At 37.2% G+C, this 17,342-nt stretch overlaps 1 protein-coding gene across 1 annotated transcript; it reads left to right on the top strand.

Moving 5' to 3' along the window:
• The first annotated feature begins 14,634 nt into the window (after window positions 1–14,634).
• On the top strand, window positions 14,635–16,648 carry LOC134812967 (17S U2 SnRNP complex component HTATSF1-like). Its single transcript, XM_063820601.1, has one exon. It carries the CDS (start codon window positions 14,922–14,924, stop codon window positions 16,308–16,310), a length of 1,389 nt encoding a protein of 462 aa, XP_063676671.1. The 5' UTR covers window positions 14,635–14,921; the 3' UTR covers window positions 16,311–16,648.
• The last annotated feature ends 694 nt before the right edge of the window (window positions 16,649–17,342 follow it).

Below are 17,342 nucleotides of genomic sequence, written 5' to 3'. Positions count from 1 at the left end.
GAGTTGTTTTTAACTGAGCATAATGGGTATATTTTTGGACCTAAAGGCTTTACTATGGCAACTTTAAAATTGCTTCTTTTAATCATTTATTAAATATCACTCAGTTTTAATACTTTCAACACTACTATATAACAAATAATTTGAGTTCAGGGATGGCAAGTAGCAATGTACCCGAGAGGGTGTCGATACGAAAAAAACGTGGAGTCAAGACGAGTCCCCCTAAGGATTCATCTTCTGATAATGTCCCAGTGCCAGAGGAAAAATACTGCCAATGTGATGTTTACATGTCAGAAGAACTATCAGTTGAATGTGAAGCTTGCCAATTATTTTGGCACCTGAGTTGTGTTGGTTTATCTGGACTTGAAAACGAGATGTTACTGAATTTAACAAACTGGAAGTGCCCATACTGTTTTGTGGCGCCTCATACCTCAGCTGACACTAAGGAAAACGGGGCTGTCAGGGCTATTATTAAAGAGGAACTCCAACATTTGACCCCAGCCCTGACTAACTCGATTAAGGAAGCTATTAAAGGAAGCGCAGAGAAAACAGTTGATAAAGCTGTTCGTCTCTATTCTGAGGTAACAGCACAAACCCAGAAGAAGGTTCTCGATGACATGAGTCGTGAACAAGCTTCTGAAACTGTTATTTCGGAAGTGCAAATGAAGATGCACACTGATACATTTGAGCGAAACAAACGAAAACTCAATCTGTGTGTGCTCAAGGTTCCAGAGAGCAAAAAGACTACCTCTAAGCAACGCCAGGAGGACGACTCCAAGTTCTGCAGGGAGACCCTAAAGATTAAGAAGGACGACATGATAAGTTGCCATCGCTCTGGCAAGCTTGATGCTGACAAGCCAGATCACCGTCGCCCGCTCATCATCCAGACACGAGATGAAGAGTCAGTAAATTTCTACGCTGACCATGGTAAGGGCTGGAAAGAGTCAACTTATTGGATCAACTTGGACCTCTGCAAGGCAGACAGAGATATTCGTTTTTTAGCCAGAAAGGAGAGGAAGAAGAGGCAGGAGGAAGCGAAGAAAAGAGAGACAGAGAAGACGAAGGAGGAAGCAAAGAAAAGAGAGCCAGAGAAGACAGAGGACAAAGCGGAGGCCGCAGTGCCCAGCCGTTAAATATTTTTTATACCAATGCTAACGGCCTATTTAATAAAATTGATGAACTAAAATGTATTTTATCAATGTATAAATCTATTGAGGTAATTTGTGTAACAGAAACTCATTTTAGTAGTGATATATTAGATGCCGAAATTTATATTGAAGGATTTAGTATGTTTAGAAAAGATAGAGATTTTAGAATTGACAATTCCACTGGCAGTATAAGTGGTGGAGGGGGCTCTATAATTTATGTTAAAAACTGTTGTAATGCTTCATTAGTGAACTCTTTTTTAAAGGCACCGGATTCTTTAGCTGTTAATATCAACACATCAGGTGGACTGATTAGTATTTGTTGTATTTACAGATCCACTTCATTGAATTTAGAACAGAATAATGCGTTAATATCTTGTATCAAGAGCATCTGTAGTGAAAGGAATGATTTTGAAACACTCCTTTTAGGAGATTTTAATTTACCAAATGTTTTATGGGAAACTGGTAGCATAAATAGTAATATTGTTAGCAAGAACCAGTTTTTAGTTACTCAACAGAAATTCATGGATGTTTTCAATGACAGTGGTTTAACTTGGTATTTCACCAACGAGACAACTAGAAGACGGCTTGTGAAGGATACTCTCCAGGAGAGTCTTCTTGATCAGGTCCTGTATACAAATGATGCTCTTGTCAACGGTTGTAAGATCGTTTCTCCGCTTGGTAAGAGTGATCATGTTGGGATACTTGTCGAACTAGTTGTTTCGCCGGATACTAGCAAATGTTTAAAAGAGAAGATTATCAAACCTATATGGGGTAAGATTTCCTCTGAAGAGTTATTAAATTTTAGTTTGAAAAATATCGACTGGGATTATAGTTCTACCAATGATGTTCAAGATATGTGGGCTGAATTACATGGTAAACTGGAGACTGTTGCTGCTGCTGTTCCGACTGCTTCGGTTTATCTCGACAACAGACCTGTCAAGTTGCCATGGAGTACATCTGCACTTAAACGAATGAGAAAAAACAAAGATAAAGCATGGGCTGAGTTTGATATTAATCCATCTGATGTTAATTTTAGTTATGCAAGTAGCAAACAACATACTTATGAAGTAGCAGAAATTAAAGCTAAAGTTAATTATGAAAAGAAAATTACATCTAATCTGAAGCAGAATTGTAAGTCTTTTTACTCTTATTTACGAAATAAACGTCAAGTTAAGTCTAGTGTGGTTTCTTTAGATAGAGGAGATGGTACACGCACAGATAGTTCGACTGAGTCAGCTGAGGTACTCGCAAGTGCCTTTAGCTCTGTTTTTGTGCGTGAACCACCTGGCCCTCTCCCTAAAACTGAGAATTTAAGACCTGACAATGAGAGTATTGATGATATTGATGATATGGAAGTCAGCAGTTCTGATATAAAAAAGCAACTTTTAAAGCTTAACATTTTTAAGAGTTCTGGTCCGGATGGTGTTCATCCGAAGTTGTTGAAATCGCTAGCTTATCAAGAAAACAACAAATTTTTCAAGAAAACAACAAATTTTTATTTAAATCAATTATAGCAACAATTTGAAAAACTTTAAAGCTCTTCTATTACCATGGAATATACTACGGGTATGGTGACTTGGGCTATTGAGTTGTTAAGTAGATTAAGATTAGTAAACCTGCACTTGCATTGTATATTTTATAAAAACTAGAAATTAGGCTTCACGGTAAAATGGAGAAGCAGGCTGATCTTGGAGAGAGCAGACCGTAAAGTTTACGCACCCACCAGGGCTACCTACCTACCCCAGTTGTTCTTTTTGGTTTATCAGCTTGTATTGTTATATTTATGGACCCCAAGTCACCACACTAAGAAGGAGTATGTAAAAAAAAAATAAATAATAATAATAATAATAAATTAAGTTAATATCATCATATCTGTTTAAAACAGTAAAAGTCAAGTTGAGGATTGACTTTCCTAGTTAATTTAAAGGTTCAAACGTTTGGGAATATAATAATGTTGGTATTTGTATCTGCTGCAGCAATAATATCGAAATATCATTTGTCTAGAAAATTTTCGCCACTTCAATAGATATTGGGTCGGCAATTTGGTGAGTGAGTGATGAAATGGTTTGGTCTGTGATTGAGTGAGGGGCGATGTGAAAGTTGTGGTAAGTCCAGGTGTTATTATTGTTGATGGATTGAGATCCCAGGATGATACTTTTACAGCGTAATTTAACCAAAGCTACAGAAGTAGTGAGGATTTCCCCATTCTCATTTAGAATCCGTTTATGTATGCTATTCCACAATTTGGAGGCTATATAAAGAAAAGTGTTGGTTTTTCTTGGGAGGATTATGACATTGCTTGTATCACGTTTTGATGAGTCTATAGTACAATACAACGAGTATGGAGTGCGAAATTTCATAATTCGAAATATCTCAGATATACAGTGGTATTTGTACAAGTTTTGAACAGTAAGCAATTTTAGTCGATTAAAAATGGGCTTGGTGTGCTCTTTTTCGAAAAAAGCAGCTCCTAACCTCTGTTTTGTATAAGGTCTGGCTCGTGCACAAGTGGCATGTTTGTCGAGGTATGCATTTAGGTCTCCAAAAAGGATTCTTATACAACGTTTCTGAGTTATGAACAGCTTATCGTTTGGTTGGTCTTTGAGAGCTGAGCCCCAAACACTTATTCCGTAAGCAAGATGTGATTCCAATAATGCAGAGTATATTTTTTGGTAGTGTTCCCCTGGAACTGAATGTTTAATCCTGTTAAGTGCTCCTGTAGTGGATCTAATTTTTTTTCTTAGATATTCTATATGTGGGCCCCAGCTAAGTTTTTCATCAATTACTACACCAAGAAATTTGGTGTTGCTAACCTTGACAATTTTGTGTCCATTTATAAATATTCCTTGTGATTTGTCATGTTCATTGGCATACGGCCTAACCCTGGCGCAGGTTTCATCAGATTCGTATGCAGGTAGAAAATGTATGTAGCAGCATTTAGACATATTTATATGTAAGAGATTACTTCTCATGAATTTGCATACGAAATCAAGAACTTTATTGGCCTTCAAGTATGTTGCTTCTTTGGACGGTCCAGTGATAAATATATTTGTGTCATCAGCATAGAGCACAAATTTGCATTCATCGCCTTTGTAACAGTTTATTATGTCGTTCATATATAATAAGAAAAGTAGAGGGCCTAGTATGGAACCTTGGGGAACTCCATATTTTACATTCATAGTCTCTGATGTAGTGTTGAGAAATGAAACATACTGTGATCTATCGGATAAATAGCTTTTTAGAAGTCCTAGAGCTAGACCTCTAACCCCATAATTTTCCAGTTTCCTCAGGAGAATGCCATGGTCAAGAGTATCAAAAGCTTTGCTTAGGTCAATAAAGATTCCTAGAACATGATTACCACTGGATGTTGATGTTGTGATTGAATGAACTGATTTGTGGAGTGCATGTGAGGTTGAGTGGCCTTTTCGAAAACCAAATTGTTCATTACTGAGAATGTCATTAGCAGTGAAAAAGGTATAAAGCCGTTTGTATATTATTTTTTCAAATATTTTACCAAAGATTGGCAATATTGACACAGGTCTATAATTTTCAATATTTTCTTTATTATCTTTTTTATGGATAGGAGTTACTTTGCCTATTTTGAATATGGATGGGAACGTGCCTTTTTGAATACATGTATTATACAAATTTGCTAATATGTTGGATAAGAGATGAGCCGGTTTCTTGATAACTGCTATTGGTATATCACTGGCTTTTCCGTTAACGAATTCTTGAATTATTTCAAGAATCTCCTCAGGATGAGTTTCTTCTAGATGTATTGAACTGTTGACTGATTTCGACATAAACTCAACAAATGATTGCATTGGTTGGATAGACAGTTGGTTCTCGGACAAAACCTTCTCATTTAAATTACTAGCTAAAGATGTAAAGTAACTATTGAATTTGTTTGCAATTGTCCGCCTACAAATTACTCTAGTTCCATCTATAATGAAGTCATCTTTTAGCTGATTCTTCTTTTTGCCACGAAGCTCGTTAATTATTTGCCAGGTTTTTTTGGAGTTATGGCTATTTTTCTCAAACTTTTCAGCATAATACCTGGTTTTGGCAGTTTTTATGGCAATTTTAAGATATTTTGAGTAGTCCTTGTAAACATTATGTCTTTCCAGATCCCCATCTGGAATTAACAATGTTTTTGTTTTTTTCCATTCAAAATAAAGTCTGGCTTTTTTCTCTACAGAGTTGATAAGGCCGTTTGTGATCCATGGATTTGTTATATTATTTCGTTTGGTGGTTTTTGGTGAAGCCAATTTGCAAGATATATCTATCTTTTCTTGAAACAGATCCATGAAGGATTCAAAAGAGTCACATCTGTGGTAAAATGTATCTATGTCGTTTTCAATTTCTTCACAGAGCTTATCAAGGTTTGCATTACTATAGTTATAATAAATGGTTGTTTTTTCAGGTGATTTATTCTGTTCCGAACTAGTATCAGAATTCATTACTTGAAGGCAGAAAATGGGCTGGTGATGTGAAGCACTATCCTGAATTACTCCAGATATAGTTGATGAGTGAATGTCATTAGTGTGTATGTTATCAATGCACGTTTTTGAGCAGTGGGGCATTTGGTGTGTGGGAATGGATATTGTGGGCGTGAACCCGTGACTATAAATAACTTCTTCGAATATATCTTCATCTGGGCCTGATAAATTGGTTATGTTAACATTGAAGTCCCCTAATATGTATGCTTTATGTCCTTTCAGTGCAGTAAGAACTTCTTTATACTGTGCATTGAAGTTAGCAAGTGGATTGCTTGGTGAGCGGTATACAACTCCAACTGTTACTGGTTCTGGAGCATTACTTATTGTTACGAATAGGGACTCAAATTGCTCTGTACAAACAGATAACTTTTCAATCACACTAAAGTTAAAGGAGTTGTGAATGTAGAGAGAAACTCCACTTCCTTTACTTTTTACCTGTTGTGTCTTATTAGAAACGAAGCGTTTTTGGTAACATGAAGTATAGTCTTTAATTTGGTACAGCTGACTATTACAGGGATCAATGTTTGTTTCTGCTAAACCTATCACAGAAAATTTGTGGTCTATGCAGGCTAATTCTAAGGCCAATTTGTCAAAGTTAGTACCATTTCCATCAATATTTCGAAAGTAGTGTGAGAGTATGCGCTTTGATGTTGTTTGAGGAATCTGCTTTATGAGGTTGTTGAAGTTTTTAGTAGAATATGATTGACAGTTCTCAAGAGTTTTTGAGATTGTACCTATTGAGTCTATATAGTCGTGAGGTTCATTGTCAAGTAGTTCGTTGTTTGAAAAGTGAGGTGCTTGATAGAATGGATTATAACGAATTATATCATGATTTTGAATACAATTTGAGCAGTAAGTTTTTTCTCTAAAAGTGGCAATGTTTTCCTGTGTTTTACATCTCTTGTGAATGATGCAATCACACTTATTGCAATTTATAAATGGGTGTCCAGCACGAATAGGTTTGCTGCAGCAGATACAGTTCTCACATATATTTGTTCTATTCATGGTTTCGGAGCTCTTTGAACACGTGAATTGAACATCCCAACTTTACTCCTAGCAATATCACTAAATTGGCGCCCATCTATTGGATTGCGCTGTATTTTATCCACTATTAGCCTAGACAACTTAAAGATACCAGTAGACCCAAGATGGATGGCATCACTTTTATCCTTGAAACGACCGAACTGGTCAGCTAGTTTACCATCTTCACCAACAAATTCATTAAAATCTAGAGTTCCCACCCTTGGGTTCATGTCAACATATTGAAATATAAGTTTGTTAAAATATAATGCTTTCTCGTTCAACCAGCCAAACTTAGTGGGTAGTACTGGCGAAACGGTAACCTTGGAGTATGGACATTTACGACATATATCATCAAGTTTTACCTTGAGATCACTGGCACACTGCTCGATATTTGAGCTCCGTTTCTTAATATCATTTACTCCACAATGAATAAAAATATTTCTGTAACCTTCACACAAACTTGGGTTAATCATATCAATAGTAAAACATTCTACCCTTTTCCCTGGCATTCTATGACCGAAACGTCCTTTCCCACTACCGAATTTCAAGAATCTGGTGTTGGAGTCTCCTATTATTATTGTTGCATTTTCGTTGTTAGATGTAACATAACGAAATGTAACACTATATCTTTTCTCACGTGTGGTTGGAGATTGATCTATTTGATGTTGCCAAACAGACTGAGATTGCTTACTCATAACATATAGACTTTTTCCAGTAGCTGATACAGTTTTGGTTTCAGATCCTTCGATTTTACTGAATAGAACATCACAGGTACTGCCTAGTGATATAGTGAAGATGTTACTATCAAACATTAGTGAGGCTTCGTTGTCGGAATGCTTCGGCAGCTCTGATTTCTCGTCAAGGTAGCGATTCACTAAACACTGATTAATGACACTTTCAGGGAATTTGGCCTGGATGAGCGAAACAAGTTCAGTTAGGGGTTTAGGGATGTTTTTGGATATAGGTTTTGCAGCTTTGGCTCCTGGATAGTTGTATGCATCCCCAAAGCTTATGACACCATGTCCTCTTTCTGAGTTTGCATCAAACTGTTCACTGAATGTGTCAAGGTATTCAGTGAGTTTATCCGAAAGTTCTTGGGCAACAAAATCTGGTGTGAATGACTCAATGTGACCAATGGAGGTGTCTATAGGATTTTGCACTGTATGTAAGTCAATCTTAGGATCTGGTTTTTCGATATTGATATTAGGAAGGCCTATTGGGAAAGAAGGAAATGCAGTGTTACGTGGTACATCTGGAGTTGACATATCTGATGGTTTCATGTACTGATCAATGGAGAGAGTCAGGGTGTTAAGCTGGCCACTGATTGATTTGAGAGTGTCATTGTGCACCTTATCTCTCTTAAGAATGCTATTTTGAATAGCCTGAAGGGATTCATGGAGGGTAGCATTTCCAGAAATGGAGTCAGCAGCTACGGAAGAAGCAACTGCTGCTTCATCGATGGGGTTGTCACCGATAGACAACCTTTTACCCCCTATTACTGCACATACTTTCTCTGACAGAGAAAGTAGGGACAGAAGGCCGTCTGCCAGGGTATATTTGTTAAGTGTTGAACAGTTTTTGATGATTGTAGGGGTCAACGTTGCAAATTGGTCTACTTCTACTTTCAAAGTACTACAAAAGTTCAGTTTGATATTGTCTACTTCAGATCGTAAGTTTTTTGAATGGGCCAAAAGAATTGTATCAAAAGGTGTTGAAGCATTGGTACAAAATGAAACAAAACTGCTTACGTCTGCTTCACAGTCCTCAGGGGTTCTGTTCTCTGCAACAGCTTCTGAGGATTCAGGTGCAGCAGGGGCTGATGTCTGATTGTCTTTAATCTGGGACCCCAAATCATGCCTTTCATTGTCATTTCCTTTGTTATCTTCCTGAAAGACATAATTTGAGGTACCCAGCCCCACTGGCTGTTGATCGGTTTGACCGGATTCCACCATTCTCAAAGTGAGATGGGGTTGAGCAAGTTCAAGATAGAGACTGCTCAGCGGTTTCGGGTCCTCAAATTATTTGTTATATAGTAGTGTTGAAAGTATTAAAATGACAACAATTTTGTTGAAGCATTGACTAAATTATTTCAAAAGTGTTCAGATACAGGATCTTTACCTGCAGTGTGGAAATCTGCATCTGTTGTAGCATTGTTTAAAAAGGGTATTAAATCGGACCCCTTAAATTATAGACCAGTTTCATTAACGTGTATTTTGTGCAAAGTGTATGAAAAGTTGGTGAGAGCACATGTATTAAATTTTTTAGAACATCGAATTTCGAAGCATCAGCATGGATTTGTTAAGGGTAAATCGTGTTTATCTAATCTTGTAGAGACATTTGATGACATTCTTGACATTTTAGATGAAGGTGCCCCGGTTGATCTTCTATACTTTGATTTTAGTAAGGCATTCGACACAGTCCCCCACTTTAGACTTCTGTCTAAATTGGAAGGCTTTGGTGTCAAAGGAAAGGTTTTAAATGTTATTAAAGATTTTCTGACAGACAGGACTATGAGGGTTTCTGTAGAAGGACAATGGTCCGAGGTTAAACATGTTTTATCTGGTGTTCCTCAGGGGTCAGTTCTAGGCCCTCTCCTATTCATTCTGTATATTAATGATTTGCCTGACCTTGTAAAAAATAAGATAAAGTTATTTGCTGATGATCTTAAATTAATTGGTAATGCAGCTAACCACGGTAGTGTTGCTGAAGATATCGAAGAATTAGAAGCTTGGGAAAGTATTTGGCTTTTACAATTTAATCCTGCCAAGTGCAAAGTAGTGCACATTAATTTTAACAACAATCCTAATTTAAATTATAAGGTAAATGGTATAGAACTTGAAGTATCTGCACAGGAAAAAGATTTGGGGGTTATTACCCATAGCTCCCTGCTTTGGAACGAACAGATCAAAGCATGTATCGCTAAGGCAAATCGTATGATTTGTTGGATTGTAAGGAATTTAGTTATTAGAGAAAAGGTTGTTATGATTGCTATATATAAAGCTTTAATAAGACCTCATCTTGAGTATTGTGTCCAATTGTGGAATCCACCTGCGGCTCATGGAAGTTGGGGGACTGTTTTGGAGCTGGAGAGCGTCCAGAGGCGGTTTACCCGTCTGATTGATGAGGTGGGTACTCTTCCTTACAGCCGTAGACTGGAAATCCTCAATTTGACAACGCTGGCAGAGCGGCGAATACGTGGGGACCTTATTGAAGCTTTTAAGGTTATTAATGCTATGACTGATTATGGTTCAGACTTGTTCAGACCAAGCAGATCAGGTCTTAATCTGGTTTCATCCAATAGATGTAGTAAAAGTGTGACAAAGGTCAAGAATATCCAGAAGTCTTTTCTCCCGGAGCGAGTTATTCCATATTGGAACAAACTCCCTCCGGACGTCAAGAACTCTGTGACAGTTTTAGGTTTTAAAATTAAATTAGAAGGATATAAGATAGATATGATTTCTAAAAGTATTACAAATGATTGCTTTTTTTGGAATATTTCTAATGAAGTTTTAGTAAGAATTGAGGGAGCCAGTTATGTCAGTAATAAAGAGAAACATAACAATTATCTTTGGTTCCATCCTTATGTGGCAAAGAAGCGTTTTATAAATCTTTATTCCACTGGGAAGTTTTAAAAATAGGATAATGTTTTTGATGAAATTGTTTTTAAATATTGTATTTGATAATTATTTAATGTTGGTGGGGAAATATTTATTATATATTTTTTCACACAGTGCGATGATAGTTTGTAGACATGTGTGATGATGTGATGTCATAAATTTTACTTTACTTTACTTTACTTTACTTTACTTAAAAAATATATAAATCTGGAATCTGTTCACTCATGGTTGAGGCTCCGGCTATTCAGTTCTCACTTCCTGACTACGAGAGTTCACAGATCTCCCCCTCCTTTTGCTAGGTCCATGGAAAGGTGAAGAAGTGAAGATTAAGGCCAGAGGGGGGGGGGGGGGGTTAAGGGGTCAAAAACATCGACCAAAATATTATTTTCTAAATCAATATAATTTTTGATGACAAAAACATTGCTGCTATTCACATATTTGTAGCTGCTTAACTTTTTTTAATAATTGAGGTTAACCGATTTTCACAAAATTGACTATACAACATTGAGGTAAATAAAATTGAGGTTAATAATTCATTACACTCCATAATTTTTTGTTATTTCGGTCAGCAAATGTTAACTCTAAATTTGTCCTTGACTGCTAGTTTGGGTTTGGAAGGACAGGTAACAAACGGGGCAAGGAATGCGCATGCCTTAAAGCTTTTGCACACACCGAAACGCTAGTTCAGTTAGGTTTTTAGAGACAAGGCTCATATTAGGACTAGAAGAAATTTGTTAGTAGACATTAGGGGTTCTGTTTATAGTTGTTACTATAGGTTGCAGTTTGTTTTACTTACTTCTCAGATTAAATTTAGAAAATTCAAAAATATACATTTATTTTATTAAAACTTTCTCACGCATACTTTACTCACAGGACAAGACTTGGAAAACAGTAGCCTAGGGAATTTAATTGAGATGTGTGTGACCAGCCGGTTATAATGTTTGGAAAATAACATTTGTGCAGTCAAAATCTTTTGTGGTCCAATCAAGCAGGGCGTGGTTATGTTGATTGGCTAATAGCGCACGTTTTAGCTTTCCTCGCAAGCACATGACATTGAAGAACCCAGAAACAACTCTGACCTGACTATATCTGAACCCCATTGCCAACACTTTCTTGACATGGTTATAAATAACCAACTGAAAATTCTTAATGGGCGTACCCTCGGGGACACCACTGGAAAAATGACCTGTCACAAATATAATGGAAGCAGTGTGGTCGATTATTTTGTAATCACCTCGTGGGCAAGAGATCATGTAAACTCTCTTCAAGTTAAAGAGTTTACATCATACTCTGACCACTGTCCCTTAGTCTTGAAACTCACCACATTCGAACCATTTGTTGCCAACTTCCAGCTCCCAGACTTTTCTAATTTACCTTGTGGCTATAAGTGGGACAACAACAACTCCCACTTACTATTTAAAGCAGCCCTCAACTTGCCCGGAATTGTCCATAACCTGGAAAACATTGTAGCAAACGAATTTAGCGGCACCTTGGAGGGCAATAATGAACTGAACGATGCAATTACTAACTGTCTCCACAGTGCTGCTGATATAGCATTAAAAGTGAAAAAACCTCCTAAAAATTCCGCCCAAAAGAAATGGTTTGATCCACAAGTCAACTCCTCGAGACGCAATCTAAATAGGCTAGCAAACCGGCTAGGTAGTAAACACTGCAACAACATTCTCAGACGAGAATATTATAAGCAACGCAATAAGCACAGCAATCTTGTTAACAGTAAGAAATTATCCTTTCTTAGGAAGCTAAATGAAGCTATTGAAGAGGGTCATATTCTTGACTGGAAAAAATTTAAAAGGCTAAAACAAGAACATGACACTAGTCCCCTACTAGACAAATTCGATCTTGCTAGCTTTCATGATTTCTTTGCTTCCCTCTATAATAAACCTGACCAGGAACCAGATCTCACTCACCACAATCACAGACATTACCCTGAACCACCAGATCTGGACATCCTAAACAAGCTCATATCTGATTCTGAACTTACTTCCGCAATAAAAAAGCTCAAAAAGGGTAAAAGTTGCTCAAATGACTTGATTTCAAACGAGATGCTTCAGAGCCTAACTCCGCTTTGTTTCCAAGTCATCCTCAAAACATTCAACCACTCTCTGGTCTCAGGCTACTATCCATGGCATACCAGTATCATCACTCCTATCTATAAATCAGGCAACCCCTTCAGCCCAGACAATTACAGAGCAATAGCAGTTGGCAGTTGTATGGGTAAGCTGTTCTCTAGCATCTTACTTGAACGTCTGTTACACTTCAAAAAGCTCTACTGTCCTGACCCAAAAGAACAGCTTGGATTTTCGAAAGGTGCCCAAACTAACGATCACGTTTTCACCCTCAAGACAGTAATTGACAAATACACAAAAGCTAAAAAGGCTCGTCTTTATGCATGCTTTGTTGATCTAAGAAAGGCCTTTGACACTGTATGTAGGGACCTCCTTCTGCACAAAATTACATGCCTTGGAATAACCGGTAACTTCTTCAACTGCCTAAGTGATATGTACAAAAACTCTATTGCCCATATAAAAATTTCCAAACTCTTGTCGCCTAAAATTGATATTGGCAAAGGAACGGAGCAAGGACACCCCCTATCGCCAGACCTTTTTAAAATCTACATTAATGACTTTTCATCTCTCCTGAAATCTGTTGGTGACTATCCAGTTCTTGCTGACGTTCTGATATCACATCTGCTGTGGGCTGACGATCTTGTCCTTCTTGCTCTAACTCCCAAGGCCTTGCAAGTCAATATCAACATTCTATTTGATTTCTGTAACTCCATGGGCCTTGAAGTAAATATTAAGAAAACCAAGATTGTAATATTCAGCCCTCCCAAACGAAAGCAGTCCTATGAAACATTCACATTGGGAGGTCAGCCCATCCAGCACACCGATAAATACTGCTATCTTGGCATAATATTCCACAGAAATGGATCGTTCACAGCAGCAAATACTGAGCTGAGGGCCAAGGCTCTCCGTGCTCTCTATGGCCTCAAAGGCAAAATAGTTAAGGATGCCCTCTCTCACCGTGCCCTTAATATTCTATTTGACTCCTTAATAAAACCGATCCTGCTTTATGGCTGTCAAGTCTTATGCCCTCACTCAAAAACCATGAGATACCTTTCAAAAATAGATGACAAAGCCAACCCCCAGCATACCTTGAAGTACATTGCACAAGACCACTATGAAAAATTCCACCTAAAGTTTATCAAGTGGTCTTTGTCTGTCCATTCAAAAGCATCAAATATAGGTTGCTGGGGCGAAAGCGGTCGCCACCCCCTATTCTTTGAAGCCTGCAAACTTGCAATAGATTACTATAGTCGCCTTGAAAACACTGAAAACGAACTACTCTGTGCTGCATTTCACGAACAAATCATGTTGGGACTTCCTTGGTATACCAACATCTCAAAGCTTCTCACCAAATACAACTTCACCCCCTCATCTTCCTCAAAATCTAAGCTCTCCACCCAAATCAGTCATAACATGAGGGAAGAATTCGTAAATACCTGGAAAGCTGCCAAGGCCTCCTCGCCAAAACTAGAATTCTATAACTTAATTAAACATGATTTCGAACCAGAGGCATATCTACGAATTATCAAAATACCTGATGTTCGAAAAAGTCTGACAAGGTTTCGTATCAGCTGCCACAACCTCTACATCGAAAGGGGCAGATACGAAACCCCCCTTGTACCAAGAGAAGAACGTTGGTGCACCTACTGCTTTTTCAGCAAAGGGCTCAAGCCTATTGAGGACGAAAGTCACGTATTGATTGACTGTTTGCTCTACTCCTCAGTTAGGGAAAAATTCAATTTCCATCCCCAAAACATTACTGACCTAGTCGGTTTGCTCTCCAACAAAACTCTAGATCCTACCACACTCACTGCCACAGCAAGAGCAATCCATTCAATTCTCTCTGTGAACGAACAATATACAGCCTATTATAAGAGCCCAGATTTCCACTCAAATACTGGCAAGTGCATAATGCTATAGGACCTTAAAATAAAATTGAACCATACAAACTCGATTTATCTATTTTTCTAAAACTAGCATTATATAACATTTCTAAATTATCCCTACACACTTGTAAATAATTAGAATTGTGTAACTTAAATTATTTCAGAATTACAACTATTGTGTACTCAATAAAGTAATTATCACTTTTGTATCCTTGTATCCTTGTATCCTTGTATCCTTGTATCCACAAACTTAGTAAAGTCAGTCATTCTGAACTTTGGGGTTAAAATGTTAACAATTTTGGTTGATCTAGTGTTGTGGTTGTCAGGTGGGTCTGCCTGACAGATTAGAAGGCAGGGTTTCCTTGACGAACATGTGTAACCCTCATGTAAGGATATTGGAGCACGGAATTATTTCAATTGGCCACTGTGACTGAGCTATTAAAAGGCCAACGTTTCACACTGACTTTTGGCCCACCCTGTACCATTACTGAATTTATCTGTGTATATTGTTTCTATTTTATAAAAATCTCCAAGAGATTTGTTTGATTCAACACGGACAAACTTATTTTCAGTTTTAGAAATGGATCTTCATGTTAGGAATTTATTCTTAAAATATATTTTTTGAATATTTACTGTGTTATAGATTTATTAATTCTTTTTGTCTATGATTCTGTTTGATAATAATAAACTTCTTGCAGAATTAATATATTATTTAACCCCAGGAAAAATGGCTGAGAAAGGTCTCTCAAGTGATGAATCGGACGAAGGGGAAGATAAGATAACTGTAGTGAGGGAAACAACTACAAGACCAGACATAGTTCCTCCTAAAGATGAACTTGAATACCAGTTACAGGCTGAACTCAGAGAAAAAGAAAAAATTGCAGCAGGACATTACTACACAGATCCCAATGATGGTACATGTTATGAATGGGATGAGAGTCAGAGGGCCTGGTTTCCACGTATCACAGAAGACTTTTTGGCAGCATATCAAATGAGTTATGGTGTGACCCAAGACAACCAGTCCTCAAGTCCTGACAAGGACACCAAATCTGTGGAGTCAACTGATGTCAAGGAATCTTTACCTATTTCTGAACAGAAAGAGGACACTGTTCAAGTTGATCAAAATGAAGAAAGTGACTGTTCAAAAACTGTTGAAGAAAAATCTGTGCCAAAGAAACAGAAAAAGGAACCTGAATGGTTTCAAATGGATGCAGATAAGAACACATGGATTTATGTGTCTGGACTTCCTCTGTCGATGAACTCTGATGAATTTCTTGCATTAGTTGGAAAGTATGGTTTAGTTATGGAGGACCCAGACACCGAGAAGAAAAGATTCAAAATGTATACCGACGACGAAGGAAACTTTAAAGGTGATGCAAAGTGCTGTTACTATAGGAAAGAGTCAATACCACTGGCAATTCAAATGTTAAACGGGACTAAGCTTCCGGGATCAACTCATAAAGTAAAAGTTGAACAGGCGAATTTCGTTTTGAAAGGTGAATTCAACCCTAAATTAAAACCAAAGAAGAAAAACAATAAGAATAAGAAAAAGCGTAAGAAACAAGATAATATGTTAGATTGGAGGGATAGGGCTGGTGGTAATGATCTACGACCGAAACACGCCAAAATTGTTATCATGAAACACTGTTTCGATCCTAAAGAGTTTCTCGAAGATGCTTGTATGATCACTGAAATTCGAGATGACATAAAACAAGAATGTGAGAAGCTTGGACCAGTGAAAAAGGTTTTACTGTTTGATCGACATCCTGATGGTGTAGTCTCAGTTAAATTTGATACTCACGAAGCTGCTGAGGATGCAGTCAAAGGTTTTGACAAAAGGTGGTTTGGTGGCCAGCAAATACAAGCTCACCAGTGGGATGGTGTGACCGATTATGCGATAGAAGAAACGGCTAAAGACCGTGAAGTTAGGTTAGCCAGCTGGCACAAGTTCATTGGAGATGGGGAAGTGGATGAGACTGCCCCTGCTACTCCCTCAAACAAACCTTCAGAACAATTATCAGTAAATACTGAAGATCATAATATTACAGCATAGTGATCCTGTATAATTCAAATTCTTCTCAATTTAACCGTTGTGACCATGCTGTGCCAAGGAAAACTATATCGTTGTTCTGAAATTTGAACTTCAAATTCTGGTTATTGTACAATAATGGCTATGTGGTGCAGTTCTGTACCTGGATTTTTGAGTATTTTATAGCATGTCACGTCAGCACTATTTTGTGAACATTTCTAAGGGATGTCATAACCATATTAGACAGTCATTTTCCGTCTTCATTATTTGGAGTTCATCCAATGATGTTCGCTGTTTTTATAAGACCTATTTTAACTATCTAAATTGTGATATTGTATGAAAATATTTCGTTATTTGACCAATGCAAATGAGTTTCATTATAACATTTAAGTTTCACTTAAAAAGTAAAGTTTGAGAAAATTCTGTATTTATCTGGCATCTTTTATATCAAAATTCAAATAAACTTTACATCAATGTATTACAATTATATTTAGAAAAGACCACAATATCTCCTGTGAGGCAAAAACATGGAAAAAGAGAGCTAGAAAAAATAGAAACTCAACACTACCAGACTGCAGCTGAAGTGAGAAAAATTATGTAACAACATATAGTAAAATTTATTTTGGCTGAACCAAAACATGGTGGTAAAACCATAATAACATTGGTGCCGACCCTACATAAAATCATTAATAAATAATCAAGAGAAAAAATCAAAAAGTATACGATACCTTCCCGCTACTACTCCACAGACCCACACAACACATTTATATATTATAACATATCAGAAACTTAAATTCTCAATATGTTAGTAAACTTAAATTCTCAATATGTTTACCTCCATAATCCATGTACCTATTCATGTAGCCTGAACTGATGCAGTATTGTTTTGACTATGCTTTGCTTATGACTTAAATATATCATTTTTTAAATATAAGTGTGGATTCTGGTAGAGATGTGAGGAGATATTTAGTTAACACGAGATCGAAATTAACCAATTAGGTTCATGCCTCAGCTTGAACCCCCCCCTATACTTGTTAAAATTTAAACACGTTGAAG

This window comes from Bolinopsis microptera, chromosome 3 (genome assembly GCF_026151205.1).
Source record: "Bolinopsis microptera isolate Bmic1 chromosome 3, MBARI_Bmic_1.0, whole genome shotgun sequence".
NCBI lineage: Eukaryota > Metazoa > Ctenophora > Tentaculata > Lobata > Bolinopsidae > Bolinopsis > Bolinopsis microptera.
This window is presented reverse-complemented; position numbering and strand designations above follow the sequence as displayed.

Coding starts and splice junctions, on each gene's coding strand:
- LOC134812967 (XM_063820601.1), top strand. CDS start 14,922: ATGATTCTGTTTGATAATAATAAACTTCTTGCAGAATTAATATATTAT.